General features: G+C 41.9%; 1 protein-coding gene across 1 annotated transcript in view; it reads right to left on the bottom strand.

Annotated features, from left to right (window-relative positions):
* LMBRD1 (LMBR1 domain containing 1) overlaps positions 1–14,899 on the bottom strand; it is a 198,538-nt gene that overhangs the window by 81,628 nt on the left and 102,011 nt on the right. Inside the window, exons 8-9 of the mRNA XM_083177262.1 lie at positions 13,274–13,399; positions 1,508–1,660 (exon numbers count right to left, since the gene is read on the bottom strand). Of these exons, the coding sequence (XP_083033388.1) occupies positions 1,508–1,660; positions 13,274–13,399 (279 nt within the window). The remainder of the gene's footprint in view (positions 1–1,507; positions 1,661–13,273; positions 13,400–14,899) is intronic.

The raw sequence follows: 14,899 nt of genomic DNA, 5'->3' as shown, positions 1-14,899 counted from the left end.
ACCTAGACATTGTCGACACAGGGACTGCATACCCCTTTTAGTTTCTTGTAAAACATTGATAACACAATGGCAAATACACGTTTAATGCTTTAAATAAACGGATTTGTTTATGGAACAGCTTTTGCATGGGATAGAGTCAGGAACTGCATGATCGGGTTAGCATATACCTGTGTTATCACTTGGAATGAACACCATTTGTTTTGATAACCTGCCGGAGCGAAGGCAATCCAAGGGAAGATCCCAGCACATGTCCATAGATGCAACCTACACAGCTAGTGGCCCCCATGTGACAACCTGCTGCCCTTTCAGCTACCTTCTGGGAGGGGTAGGGTGGTGGTGTTAGATACATGGGGGGCCATAGGTGGGTGCCTTGCACAGCCGCACCATGTGCCAAAGCTCTACAAACCAAGCCCTTATCCTGAAGTTATGGATCTGGATGGCTTACTTCTCTTTCCATCATTGTCCTAATATGCCAGAGGCTATTCAACTTGGAGACCTGGCCATTGAGAGCTTACTCCCACAATTTTGTGTTTACTATCAGAAATATAGCTTAGCCAATTCAAAAGAGATACAGTACTTGTAGACAAGGAAGTCTAAAGTATTATTGAGGAAGTGGAAGGTATGGTTATCTCACAGTCTATTTCCTGAAGGAATGGTTATACCCATAATATAGCTGCAATGGAGTAATATAAAGAACAAGAATTACTGATTAAGAACAATTTGACACTCTACTTCTCCTGCAGGGATCCCCTTTTTCTAAATTAGTTTTCATTTCACTTCCTTTCATTCCTCATGAACTTGACCTGACCATAGAGTTACATTTCAATTGAGTCATACTAAATGGGGGGTAAAAAACTGCATTGTGCTACCTTTGGGCATTTTATTCACAACATATTTTGAGACTTTCTTATGATACTTGGGGCGAGGTGAACGTCTTCTCGAAGAAGGTGCCAAGCAATGGAGGATAGCCCTATTTTCCACTAATTACAAGTAGTTCCTCTTTACTCGCAAACCGAAGGATACTTTCCTGTTGCAGTGGTATTTTGTGTAAAATGAACAGAAACAAGTGGCATCAACAAGACACCAGGCAAACTCCTAGATAACAAACCCATCCCCCCCCAAAAAAAAACAAAAAAAAAAACATAACATTACTACCAAACACACACATTTTTAAAATGCATCTCTCTTTATAGTCTCTTATTCTCAAGATTTTTTCTTCATTTTACATCATCTTTCCTCAGCACAGTACATGTACATACATACAATCTCAGGAATCTCTTTTGACAGTCGTCTCAAGGCACTGACTAGTTGAAAGATTTAAATCAGAGAATGGTCAGACATTCAGATATATTTTTCCCTTCTGTGATCAGAGTGGACTTTGATCAACCAATCACAACTTCAACAAATTGCATATCTAAGGAGACACTCAGAGGAGAGTCCTTTGTATAAATAGTGTTTATGTTCATTCAGCTAATGTATCATGAAATGTGATAAAACTATACTGTACCTTAAATGGACGCATGATGCCACAACATTTTGTCCAGCAACTCTTTTCTCGATATTCAAGATGTCTCTCTCTCCTTTGCAGTGTCTTCAGCTTTTCCTCAAGTTTATAAAGGCTTTGTCTGTCCTTGCTTGATAATGGTCTGCCATCCTTGCACTTGGAATAACAATGATAAATTAATTAATTATTATTAATAATAAAATACTACTACTACTAATAATAATAATAATAATAATTATTATTATTATTATTATTATTCAATTGCAAACAAACCAGTAAGCCCAAGTGTTTAAAATTCCTCCACATACGTTCATACGACCAAAATTTGGATACATGTTTTTCATTAGTCTATAGTAGCAAATGAAAATGCTTCCATATACTGTACTATGGGATTTTATAACCACCAATGTAAAATAGAAAAGGTAGCAGAATGATAATATATACGCATCTCTCAGCACTTCACCAAATACTTTATTATATTAAACTATTTTTCTTCCTTAACACAACTATTTTCCTGCTGTTATTCACATTGAATTGTATTAATTTCCTTTTATTAAAAGTTACATACCGTTATGAGCAGTGTGTTACATTATTTATCTTATGTACTATGGGTATAGGCGTAATACAGGTATATACTATGGGTATAGGTGACGGGTCTGTCACATAGGAAATCGCTCTGGGTTTTACGTCTGGAGCACAGTGGCATAACAATAGCTCTGCAGACCTCGCGGTGGTTTGGAGGCGCTTAGTAAATTTGGGTTCCTGGGGTCTGCGGGAGCTATTGTCAGGGATCGACACAGAGCGAGGAGAAGCTAGGCGAGTGGCGTCCCTGAACATCGGGGATTGGCTGCTGACTGTAGAGTCTCTAACACACTGACTGACACCTGCTCAGCTTGGGTCCCTCTCCCTGAGCCCTGACCTTGCCCCCCTGCACTGTGTATGTCCCTGGCCCTCGGTATTTTCAATGCAGTGCTGTTTGTAAGCTAATTGGAATTTAAAGTTCATCAGCCAGTGGGGGCTCCCAATTGGCTGCCGGACTGCAAGCTCTGATCGGCTTGCGATTCAACACCACATGGCCGGAGCTCCCAGTTCCGCTCCCCTCCCCTCCCAGTAACCAGGCTTGGGGTACTCCGGGACGGAGCTGCCATCAGAACACCTCAAGATGATGCAGCTCCGCAGGTACTGGTAGTGGCAGTTAAAACTGAGAGGGGGGAGGGGAGAGGGGGTAGTTTTACAATGTTGGGCGTGTGCTGGGGTGTTTAACAGTGCTTGCAGTGTGAAATTGCACATTGTCCACTCACTGACTGGCAGGCCCAGCGACAGGGGGTCTACAGTTTGATCACTCTTAACCCCCTCACCCCATCTCTCCTGCCTCACTCCCTTTATGTTTCTCCAGCCTCATTGCCCACTGTGACACTCACCTCAGAATCATCCCGCTGCCTCTCATCATCTCTCCCTCCAAATACAACAGCTGGGCTACCTTTAACCCATGGTGAACAGTCCGTTTACACTTTTGCTCCTGGTGCTTAAATGTTATGAGACTATGACTGACCTGGTTTATAGTTTAACTGATTAATAGATTTATTGTTACACTTGCTGAATATAAAATCTTTTAAGTTTTATGATCTGCCATGTCTTACTCCCTGCTCTGTACTGGCCTACCCCTCTAAGTTTTCTGCTTTGTCCTGCTCCAACCCCAGTCACATTCTGCCCCCCACTCTGTCCCACCCACTCTTACTACAGCTATACTTATCCTTCCTCTCTGGCTAGGGTCTGTCTGGTCATGTAAAAGTGAAAGTAACTGGAGGGGTAGAGCAGACCTTAGTGGAGAAAAAAAAAAAAAAAAATAATAATAAAAAAAAAAAATAATAAAAAAAAAATATATATATATATATATATATATATATATATATATATATATATATACACACATATATACAGTATACACACACATATTACTGAAAGTTGCCACCAGGGTTCCATAGCACAGTACAAGAAATTGATAACAAAATATATATATATATATATATATATATATATATATATATATATATATATATATATATATATATATATATATATATGTACAGACTTGTACAGTAAGTATATATAGATACATAATGACAGTGAGCAGTTAGCATAATTGAGTAGAAAAGACAAAGGGAAAAGGGCCTTGATCATTTGAAAATCATTTAAAAATTGAAAAAAAAAAAAAAAAGTGACAGTTGTACTTGATCTCCGCAGGTCGGAGGGGCCCGAGTATCAGGAGCATATAAAATGGGTACTTAATGCTTTTTAAAACGTGTGCATTGAGGATCCATTTTAACAGTGTGTGGTATAATGTGTAATAGACATTACAGTGTGGGGCATATTGTCCAATGAGCAGGCCTTGCAGTGAGGTCACACCCTTTTTTGAAATGGGCACACCATAGTTGTGTGTGCGCCAGGAACTTTTCTTGGCTGAGGAGGAGCAAAATTTCTAGTTACACCACTGCTGGAGATAGTCAATTAGGAGCATTTTGTCTGCACCATAAACCCTGGGTTTATGCTCACTAACCACCAGATGTGCAAAGTGATCATATATATTGGTAGCCCTGCAGGTTAAAATGCACTTTATTATTGTGCTGGGATCCCGCAGCCAACTGAAATGGGCAGCATGTTCAGTTAGCTGCAGGTTAAACCCCTTGCCTATCTGGGAATATCGTTTAGTCAGCCCTTCGGCATATTGCTACAACAAAATAAGCATTTATTCTTAGAATAAAGTCTATTGTGAGACTTCAGAAATGGCAATGGTATAATATTAAGGATTTTGTGCTTTGGGATTTGCTGGTCCTTTAAAGACAGATATTAGTAAGAAGCTCTGTTTAGAACTGATGTACTCATTATAGACTGGTTTATATTTTTTAATATTCATGCTAATTTTATAAACGATTCATTCAAAGTCAAGAGATCACATTTTTGGGCAATTTATGTGAATATAAAAACTTACATAAAAAGTATACTATAAACATTGCATGATCATTAGGGCACATAAGTTTCCACTAAAATATCTAATCTCAAATAGTCCCCGTTTAGCATGCTACGGACTTTGGGCCTGATTCGGTCTCACTTGCAAAATAAAATTTGGTACTTGTGTATTTTTACGGCGCCACCGCGCACACACTCTGTCTCAGTAACTTGGCAGCTTGCCAGAGGCTGCGCGTGCCGCTCTAGCTCTGTCTGACTGTGCTCGTGCCGCTCTAGCTGTAAGCTACGTATTGACTGCTACGTTAACAGCGTAGCGGCCGGGCAGCAGAAGCAGCAGTGTGCTGCCCAGGCGCTGACAGGTCACTGTGGTACTTGTAGTTCCACAGTGAAACAGGCAGCGCCTGGGCACCGCTGACAACGGGGACAAGTGGAGACACCACAGGCACAACGCTGACGTGCCGGGGCTTCTAAACTACACACCCCGGCACACCGCTGTGTCCCCCATGTACACGCTAAATTCAGACGCTAAAGCTAAGTAGGATGCAAAACAGGGGCTAAAGTAGCAAAACTGTAGTCTTTGTAAAATTTAAAAAAAATAATAATAATTTGGCTCATACCCTGTGACCGGATATGAATTTTGGCCCATTCTGTGTGGCAAAATGTGTAAGGGGCTCATTGTACTGGGAAGGGAATATTTTGCACATGGGGATATGCGGGTAGATCATCGTTAAGTAAGTGTACAAAAAAAGTAGATCCCCGTGACAAAAGTCTGGCCACCCCTGTGCTATTAGGATAAACATCCTTTGTTTAGCTTATAAGGTATTGTTAGAATAATTGTAATTGTTGTCAATTAGTACACATAGATAGGGTCCATATATTAGCACTTTCAGAAAAATATAATTATTCTTATAATCCATACTAGGGCTGCATAGCCTGTCTTCTTATACAACTGATTAATACTAGGCATACTTATGTACAGATATTCATATAAGTAAATAATTAAACAATGCAATCAGCAAGTGCATCAAATTAGCATCAAACTATGATCATGTGCAAAAAAATAATAACTTCATAATTACATTTTGTTATATTTGTTTTGAATATACCCTCTAGTGTATAGGTGTGGAATAAAAACCAGTGATTTGATAATAAAAATAGTGTAGGAATCCTGTGCAAATGGACAATTATATTATGAGTGAAATAAAATTTATGTAGATGAATAAGTGAGAAAAATTATATGAATTATACAGTATGTTCCATTACAAGTGAGGTGTGTGTAAAAGAAACTAAAGCAAACAAACGTAAAGGGATACAAGTAAGATCAAACGTGAGTCAGTTAATTGTTAGGTGTTGCTATCTGAGAACATTTAAAGATGTACTAGTGTTGTTGATGCTGTATAATTCATGTAGAGCTCACTAAGGGCAAATATATGAGCCTCATAGATTAGTGAAAACAAAAGGGGGAAAGAAGGGAGGGGGGGGATGTGTGTAATATTTGGGGGTGTCCATCAACAATAATGATGATTATTGACCTATAGACATATAGATGACTGAAAGGCTGCATTCTAGTTTAGAGTAATATGCATGTTTAATTGGAGACATTCTGCTAAGCGCTCATCTACTTCCTAAATTCTCAAAAGAAAAGGGCGGGAAATATTTTATGTCATCTGGAGGTGCCCATCAGAGGATACTTCTTAATTCCTGTACATAGGAATGACTGATTTGTTATATTCATATTTTGAATATTGTGCATATCCAATTAGAGAAATGCTGCAAAGCTATTATCTTCATTGAGGCCCTTTGGGACCATGGTATCCATTAGGAAGGCTTGTAGGCCTCTGTGATTGCCTTGATGGTATTTAAAAAAAATGTTTAGCTATAGGTGTCAAGGGTTTCACGTTTTGATTGTGTTTATAGGCATTCCTTATACTGTGGATATATGTTCCAGTATCCTCCATTTTACAGGTCTCTTGTCTTGCCTATATGTTAGGTCGCATGGGCATTTGAGATTATACACTACTCCTGGTGTATTGCATGAGAAATCATCTCTAATCTCCCACATCTTGTCAAATTTGTCATGAAAGGAAGTGGTAGTTCATGGTCGAGCATGATTTGCAGTTAACGCGTTTGTTAGAGCCTTTTTTATTAATTGTGGTGGTTCCCATCTTTTCTCTTACTTTATATGTCTCTTCTTTGGAGCAGTTCCTTTTATTACTGATGAATCCCCCCTTCAGTAGTCCCTTCAGGACAGGTGGAAAGTGGGAGCTTTCATGGTGTAGGATGGCATTGGTAGCAGTTTTCTTCCGGAACATACTGAATCAGTGGAAATATGTCAGTCTTTCTTAATTGTTTGTTTGAGATCCAAGAATGTGTCCATAGCTTGGCTTATGTCAAATGTTAATTTAGGATTCAGATGGTTTACATTCAGAGTATTGATAAAATGGATAAAGGGGTCTTTATCTCCTTCCCATAGGATGAACAGGTTAACAATATACCTGAGCCACATCAAAATGTGTTTCTTTATATACCTCATTGCTCTCACAGAACACCATCTCGCATTCCCACCACCCCAAGTATAGGTTTCATACGTGGGGCCACAAATGCTCCCCATCGCAGTTCCCTGTACCTGGAGGTAGAACCTGTCATTGCAAACAAAGAAGTTTTTTGCCAAAATAGAATGCAAGAGTTTTAAAATGAAGTTGTTCAGAGGATCGTCCTGCTCCCTACTAAGAAAGTATTGAGTGGCTTTAATATCATGCTCGTGGATTATGCTGGTATACAAACATTCCACATCACATGTGATAAGCCAACATTTGTCATTCAAAATGCCATCCTGAATCTTGTTTAAGACATTCATCGTGTCACGGACATAGGACGGAAGTGTGAGGATGTATCCCTTAAAAAATGGTCCACAAACTTGCTGGCATTTTCTTTTGTTTCTCTCATCCTTATGTACCTTGGGCAAAAGGTACAATGTTGGTACCCAAGGTTCTTCTGTCCCTCAGGATGTTATTGTACAATTCAAGATAATTATCCAAGGGATTAAAGGTAAGTTTGTTATAGCAAGAGCGGTCATTCAAGTTCCTGGACATATTTCTCTCTGGACCAGAGTACTACGTTGCCCCCCTCCGAGGGTTTAGTGACCATATTATCTAATTTTTTTATTTCATCTAATGCCTGTTTTTTTTTCTAGTGAGATTTTTGTTGGGAAATTGGAAATGCTTGTGTCTTTCTAATATATTTAGTAATATCATTACTCACCAGGTCCAGATATATTTTGATCTATGGGAAAGAATGAAGTCTGGGTAAAACAGGGATTTTTTTTTCTTTAGGGTTATCCCCCTTTGTTGGATCTCTTGTGAGTTTTCTATATTACTGGGCCCAGAAATTCCCTTGTCAGAGTGTTCCTCCAATATAAAGATTGCCTTCAGGTCATCTCTGGAGAAAAATGATGTGATAGCATGCTGATTAGGTATTGTATAAATGGGTTCTGTTGTAATCTCCGTAGTTTTGTCAAGATCCTTTTTAGAGAAACATTTCATTAATATAAATTTCCTCCGAAAGAGATTAATATCTTGTTCACAGTCAAACTGTTTGAAAGATTGAGAGAGGCTGAATGAGAGTCCTTTACTGAGGACTTTGTGTTGGAAAGGAGTGAGGTCATGGCCAGTTAAATTGATAATTTTCAGGGATACCACATCTGATATGGACTCCTCAGGGAGTGAGTCGTCATATAATAAGTCCTCCATCGGCAGAACACCACAAGATTTTATAGGGGTTACCCCAAGAGAAATGAGACAAAATAAGAATACACCCCAAAAGATCAGGAGGGGCAAGAAAAAAAATAAGTGACCAGAGACTGGAGGGAGGAAAACAGGGATCACGGATGTCATAGGAACTAAGTAAAAAAGAAAAAATGTATGGTCTGGTTTATATGGCATGTGGATATAATAATAAAAATAAATAAGGAGTTTACGTAACATAAATACTACACATAAATAAATAGAATAAAAAGATTGCTTACATGCAGCAGCAACAACATTGGAGTAAAAGTGCTGGTAATTCCAGGAAACTCTATGAGCAGTATTCAATGTAAAAAAATTGCGGTGTGCAGCAAATCCGGTTTAGGATTCGCTGCACACTCGCTGTGTTCCGGAGGGCTGGCTGCCACTCGCTCTCCCAGTATTCATCGTCGCAGGGGCTCGTTGCCCCTCGCGGCGAATCTTCGCCCCTGCAGCGGAGCCAGGCAGGGAGCCGTGGGACGGTGGCAGGCAGGGAGATTGAAGTCTCCCTGCCTGCCCCAGAACGTATGTGGAGGGGAGGAGGGCTCCCCGGGACCCAGGCAGCACAAGCTGCCCCCCCAGAGCCAGCAGGGGACCGGGTATATTCACTGCTCCCGATCGTGCATATGTAATGATCGGGTGCAGTGAATATATGAATATCTAATAAGCGGCTCTCTGCTGGCTGTTATGTGTAAAAAAAAAAAAAAAAATATTAAATTAAATATATATTCATATGCTATAAGCACATGAATAAAAATAGCATGCCCCTTCACAGAATAAAATTCCTGATTTTTTGACACCAAAAAAAAAAAAAAAAAATTAATTTTAAAAGTTCACATTCCACTTCTCCATGAAAAGATGGAGAATTGCTACATGGAGAGACACGGCGAAAATCAACTTAGAAAGACAGCGAAAATATCACATTAAATAGGGTTATTCACTTTCTGAGACCAAAATTCTCCGTCCAACGCGAAAAAAGTACAAATTCGCCATAAAACACAGCAATTTTTTTTCAGTGAATACTGCCCTATGTGTTTTATCTCTTATATACCCACAAACCATATACATGTCTGTGGGTGACCTGAGGTGACGAAACTGGACCAGACCCTACTTTTTGGGAGGACACGTATGAACCATTATTATTATTATTTTATTTATAAAGGTGCCACAAGTGTTTCCCAGCGCCTTACAAAGGAACAATACAGGGAGACAAAGCTTGGCATAACATTGAATAAATAACAAAAGTAGAGTACAAATAAAGAGTGCCACAGTTCAATACACATTACAGCTTAAATATAAATAGTGAGGACTCAATCAACATACAACGAGAGGCTTGAGGCCAATGATGGAGATGGGTATGCAGACGAAGATGGTTACTGAGTGGTTGAGTATAGGAGAGCTGTGAGTGAAATGTGAAGAGAAAAGTGGGCTTTGACAACAGGAGGGAAGAGGGCCGTGCTCGGAGGAGCTTGTAATCTAGTAGGGTACAGGGTACTACAGTGTTATAAAGACCCTACTAAAGGCATATGAACATCTAAATTGCGGTACACATATTACTTACCGTATTTATCGGCGTATAACACGCACTTTTTTCCCCCTGAAAATAGGGGGAAAAGATGGGTGCGTGTTATACGCCGATATGTGCGTGTTATACGTCGATATAGCCGCCTGTCCCCCCGCATGCACCCGCTCCAGCACCACACCAGACTTCGCCCATAGAGCTTCAGTGGGAACAGGACCAGTATGTAAAGGCTGCTCTAGTACGTCCGTCCCACCGGTCGGCGCATGCGTAGCATAACCTATCGCACCGGGAGCGTTGCCACTTCCTATGAGCGAACGGCGCATGCGCCAGCCAAATCTCGCGTTTCTCTCAAGGGCTAGTGACGTGAGTTCCGTGCGCCTGCGCCGTGTGCAGGATGAGTCCCGGAGAGGTGCTGGCACGGAGCGCCCCAGCAGCAGCAGCAGCAGCGGAGTGCCGGCAGCAAGAGACGGGAAGGAGCCTTGTTTTGCTGAGCTGGAAAGTTTCGGTGTGCGGCCCCTGCGTGTGGCGGAGCCTATGAGCCGCTGTTCGGGCTGCAGACCCCTCCGGTGGGACGGGCAGCTTCCCTGTGATGCTGCGGGACATTTAGCCGGAGTTACACCAACATGGTAGTTAGCTGAGGTGAGGACTATCCCGGAGGAGCCCAATGAGTGGCACACAGCCTGCGGCCTCGGACAGGTGAAAATTTTACTTTTTCCTGAGATTTCCCTTTTAAAATGAAGGTGCGTGTTATACGCCTGTGCGTGTTATACGCCGATAAATACGGTATCTTCCCTGACTGAATATGAAGTTAAAACACTAGAGTGGTTTCTCACCATTTTAGATATACCCATCAAAGACTACAGAATAGATTTTCTGGAGAACAATAGCTGCCGTCGGTCATCTGGGAAGTGTATTTGAGACAACGTGGCAAAGCACTGACATTACATTTTAGCTGTACTAAAATATGGACTTGGGGACTGAAGCGTCATAACAGAAATATTTTTCTATATATCTATTTTATCTATCTAAATCTAGATCTATATAGCTATCTATCGATAGATATAGATATCTACAGATACACAACAGGGCCAAATGTAATAGGGTGTGAGAATCAGAAAATGAGAAATTTTGTAAGAGTTTTTCCATTTTTTTTAAAATGGCAATAAATTACATGTCAAAAATCAATAAAATCAATCTGTGCAAAAGTTTTATCATTTTTTTTAAGGTACTTGTTTCCTAGCACGGCCACAACGATCATGATCGCTGTCATCGGGGGTAAAATCGGGGCCATCGCGGGCATCGCATGCACTAAAAAAATCGGGTGCGATGGGCCAGACGCGATGCCCGCGATTTCCCCATAGAGAACAATGTTAAATGCCTCAATTTACCCGCGATGACCACGATTTCCCATAGGAAACAATGTGAAATGGATCAATTTACCCAAATTATCATAGGGAACAATGGTAAATGTCCCAAAAACACCCCTGAACATTAAAATGTCCCCCCAAAAGTAGTATACGCCACCCCGCGATCAACGTGAACCCGAAGCGTGGCGAGCGCAGCGAGCCCGCGAGGGGCGGTGGTACGCGTCTTCCGACCTTTTCATACCCCCACTATCCACGTCGGCATGGAGTTGAGAATAGAATAGTGTGGCGGGCGCAGCGAGCCACCGAGCCCCGCGAGGGGACGCGGATACCTTCACAGTTATACGCGTCCCCTCGCGGGCTTCCCAGGTGTCCATGGCGACGCGGACACCTGTGAAGGCCACGAAGGGACGCGTTTACCTGTGAATCTATCCGCTGCGCTCGCCACGCTTCGGGCTCGGTGGCTCGCTGCGCTCGCCACACTATTCTATTCTCAACTCCACGCCGACGTGGATAGTGGGGGTATGAAAAGGTCGGAGGACGCGTACCGCTGCGCTCGCCACGCTTCGGGTTCACGTTGATCGCGGGGTGGCGTAAACTACTTTTGGGGGGACATTTCACTGGTCAGGGGGTTTTTTTGGGGTTTCTGGCCCATTTACCATTCTTCCCTATGATGATTTGGGTAAATTGACCCATTTAACATTGTTTCCTATGGGAATGCCAATGGCAATAAATTACATGTCAAAAATCAATAAAATCAATCTGTGCAAAAGTTTTATCATTTTTTTTAAGGTACTTGTTTCCTAGCACGGCCACAACGATCATGATCGCTGTCATCGGGGGTAAAATCGGGGCCATCGCGGGCATCGCATGCACTAAAAAATCGGGTGCGATGGGCCAGACGCGATGCCCGCGATTTCCCCATAGAGAACAATGTTAAATGCCTCAATTTACCCACGATGACCACGATTTCCCATAGGAAACAATGTGAAATGGATCAATTTACCCAAATTATCATAGGGAACAATGGTAAATGTCCCAAAAACACCCCTGAACATTAAAATGTCCCCCCAAAAGTACTATACGCCACCCCGCGATCAACGTGAACCCGAAGCGTGGCGAGCGCAGCGAGCCCGCGAGGGGCGGGCGCAGCGAGCCACCGAGCCCCGCGAGGGGACGCGGATACCTTCACAGTTATACGCGTCCCCTCGCGGGCTTCCCAGGTGTCCATGGCGACGCGGACACCTGTGAAGGCCAGGAAGGGACGCGTTTACCTGTGAATCTATCCGCTGCGCTCGCCACGCTTTGGGCTCGGTGGCTCGCTGCGCTCGCCACACTATTCTATTCTCAACTCCACGCCGACGTGGATAGTGGGGGTATGAAAAGGTCGGAGGACGCGTACCGCTGCGCTCGCCACGCTTCGGGTTCACGTTGATCGCGGGGTGGCGTAAACTACTTTTGGGGGGACATTTCACTGGTCAGGGGGGTTTTTTGGGGTTTCTGGCCCATTTACCATTCTTCCCTATGATGATTTGGGTAAATTGACCCATTTAACATTGTTTCCTATGGGTCATCGCGGGTAAAGTTACCCATTTAACATTGTTCCCTATGGGGAAATCGCGGCCATCGCGTGTGGACCATTTAGCCGCACACGACGCGACCGACCCGATTTTCACTGTTTTCAATGCATTTCAATGGAAAAATCGGGGGCATCGCGTCGGTCGTGTCGCAGGCCCCTAAAAATTACCCCCGATGGACGCGATTGTGGCCGTGTTAGGAAACAAGTACCTTTTTTAAAAATTGCAATCAATTGCACATATTGATTTTAATGATTTGCCATGTAATTGATTTCCAATTTAAAAAAAATGGGAAAACTCTTCTATAAGAGCTTCAATCATGCAATCATGCAGCAGATGGATTGTATGACAGATTGTGAGTACATTGTGTGTCCAAAAACCACCAAGGACTGCCAGGGAGTTGAACGGAAATTGGACACAATCATGATTGTAAGACCAGTCTTTCTGATGTATGGCCACCTTAACAGTTAATTTTAGATGATTGGTACTGTACACATGACCTGAAATGGAAAACAAGATAGTTATTTATTAAGAAAAAGAACACATATGAAACTTGCCTTTGATTTCAATCTTGCCACTTGCTGCTCCAACTCTTCAATATCTTCAATGTTTTCCAAACGCTCATAATGTGCGTTTCTCGTACCTTTAATCAAGTTCAAAGGCAGGGCAGACATGCCATAAGCCTGGAACAAAAGGTGATGGGAATTAGTCTGTAATTGTTAAATCCATCCACAAACACACAGTACTTTCAGACACATTTTAAACTGGTGAGTACTGCACTTAGAAAAAAAAAAAAAAAAAAGAATAAGACTTTCATTTATTTAATACAAATCTTAGTTAATGAGTACATAACAATTTTATAGAATCTAGCAGTACCAAGAACACAATAGAAATACAAAAATATAAGGGTAAAAGAAAATAAACCCTGGCGTCAACAATACTTGTCACTAGATTCAGAGTTTTGTTTTATAAATCACTATATTCATTGTAACTTTTTTCTTTTTGAAAAAAATTAACATACAGAATAAATCACACTCTTGAAACTTCATAGACATTGTGCCAGTACTTAATATGAAAATCCTATTGCTTCTACATAATGGGAAATCAAATGTACAGTACCCCTTGTTTTTAAATGATCATGCAAAGACTAATCTATTTATAAATTGCATCCTGGGTTTCTATAGGGAAAATGGTTACTTCTGTATTATCTGGGCTCCCATGTTAAATGCACCTCATTTTTTCATACCCCTACTATCCAACTACGCATGGAGTTGATTTTATATAGTGTGGCGAGCGCAGCGAGCCCCGCGAGGGGACGCGGTCTCATAAGAAAAGTCCAGATATTACATAAGTACCGGAAAATGTACTAAGATGGGAGTTCTTTTTCACATTAGATGTTGCTACGGGAAGCTATTCAGAAACTACTACTTATTTACCACCTTCTAGAACAGGCATGTCCAAACTATGGCCCTCCAGCTGTTGTGAAACTACACATCCCAGCATGCCTTGCCATAGCTTTAGCATTCCTTGATAGCAAAACTGTGGCAAGGCATGATGGGACTTGTAGTTTCACAACAGCTGGAGGGCCACAGTTTGGACATGCCTGTTCTAGAAGATAATAGTTTCTGATTGGCTGCCCATAGCAACATACCATGTGAAATGGAAGTAAAATCTTAGTAAATTCTCCCAGGTTGTAAGCCTGAAACTATGGCTTTTCCAAGGATCCGAGACACCTTTTAACTGCTCAGACTGGCACCTGAGTCTCTGCCACAATTGTTACTGATGGAGACGCTAATTTACATGCATCACATAATATAAATAGAGATGCATCCTCATACATCATTGCTGCATTTGCGCCAAACAGACCCTCTTGGTACAGTAGATCCTGTTATTCAGGCACCTTTTTTCTGTAAATGCATCACTGCAATGCAAATAGGATGCACCAGGAGACTGTGCTGATCCAAACCACTAAGCTGCACAGCCCAAGAATATCTGAACTGCTTTAGTCGAGTGGGCCTGAACTGAAGCCGGCACAGTCACATTTGAAGTCAAATATGCCTGTCAAATGGTGTCAAATACTCATCTAGGCCCTTATTCTGGTTGGTGCGGTAATATCCGCGTGCGTTTGGCCCGCCGATGTTTTGTGTCTGCGCATGTGCAGAGGCGTCTCTGCGCGTGTGCGA

The sequence above is a fragment of the Crinia signifera genome, chromosome 3 (assembly GCF_055691185.1).
Source record: "Crinia signifera chromosome 3, ASM5569118v1, whole genome shotgun sequence".
In the NCBI taxonomy this organism is placed as follows: domain Eukaryota; kingdom Metazoa; phylum Chordata; class Amphibia; order Anura; family Myobatrachidae; genus Crinia; species Crinia signifera.
This window is presented reverse-complemented; position numbering and strand designations above follow the sequence as displayed.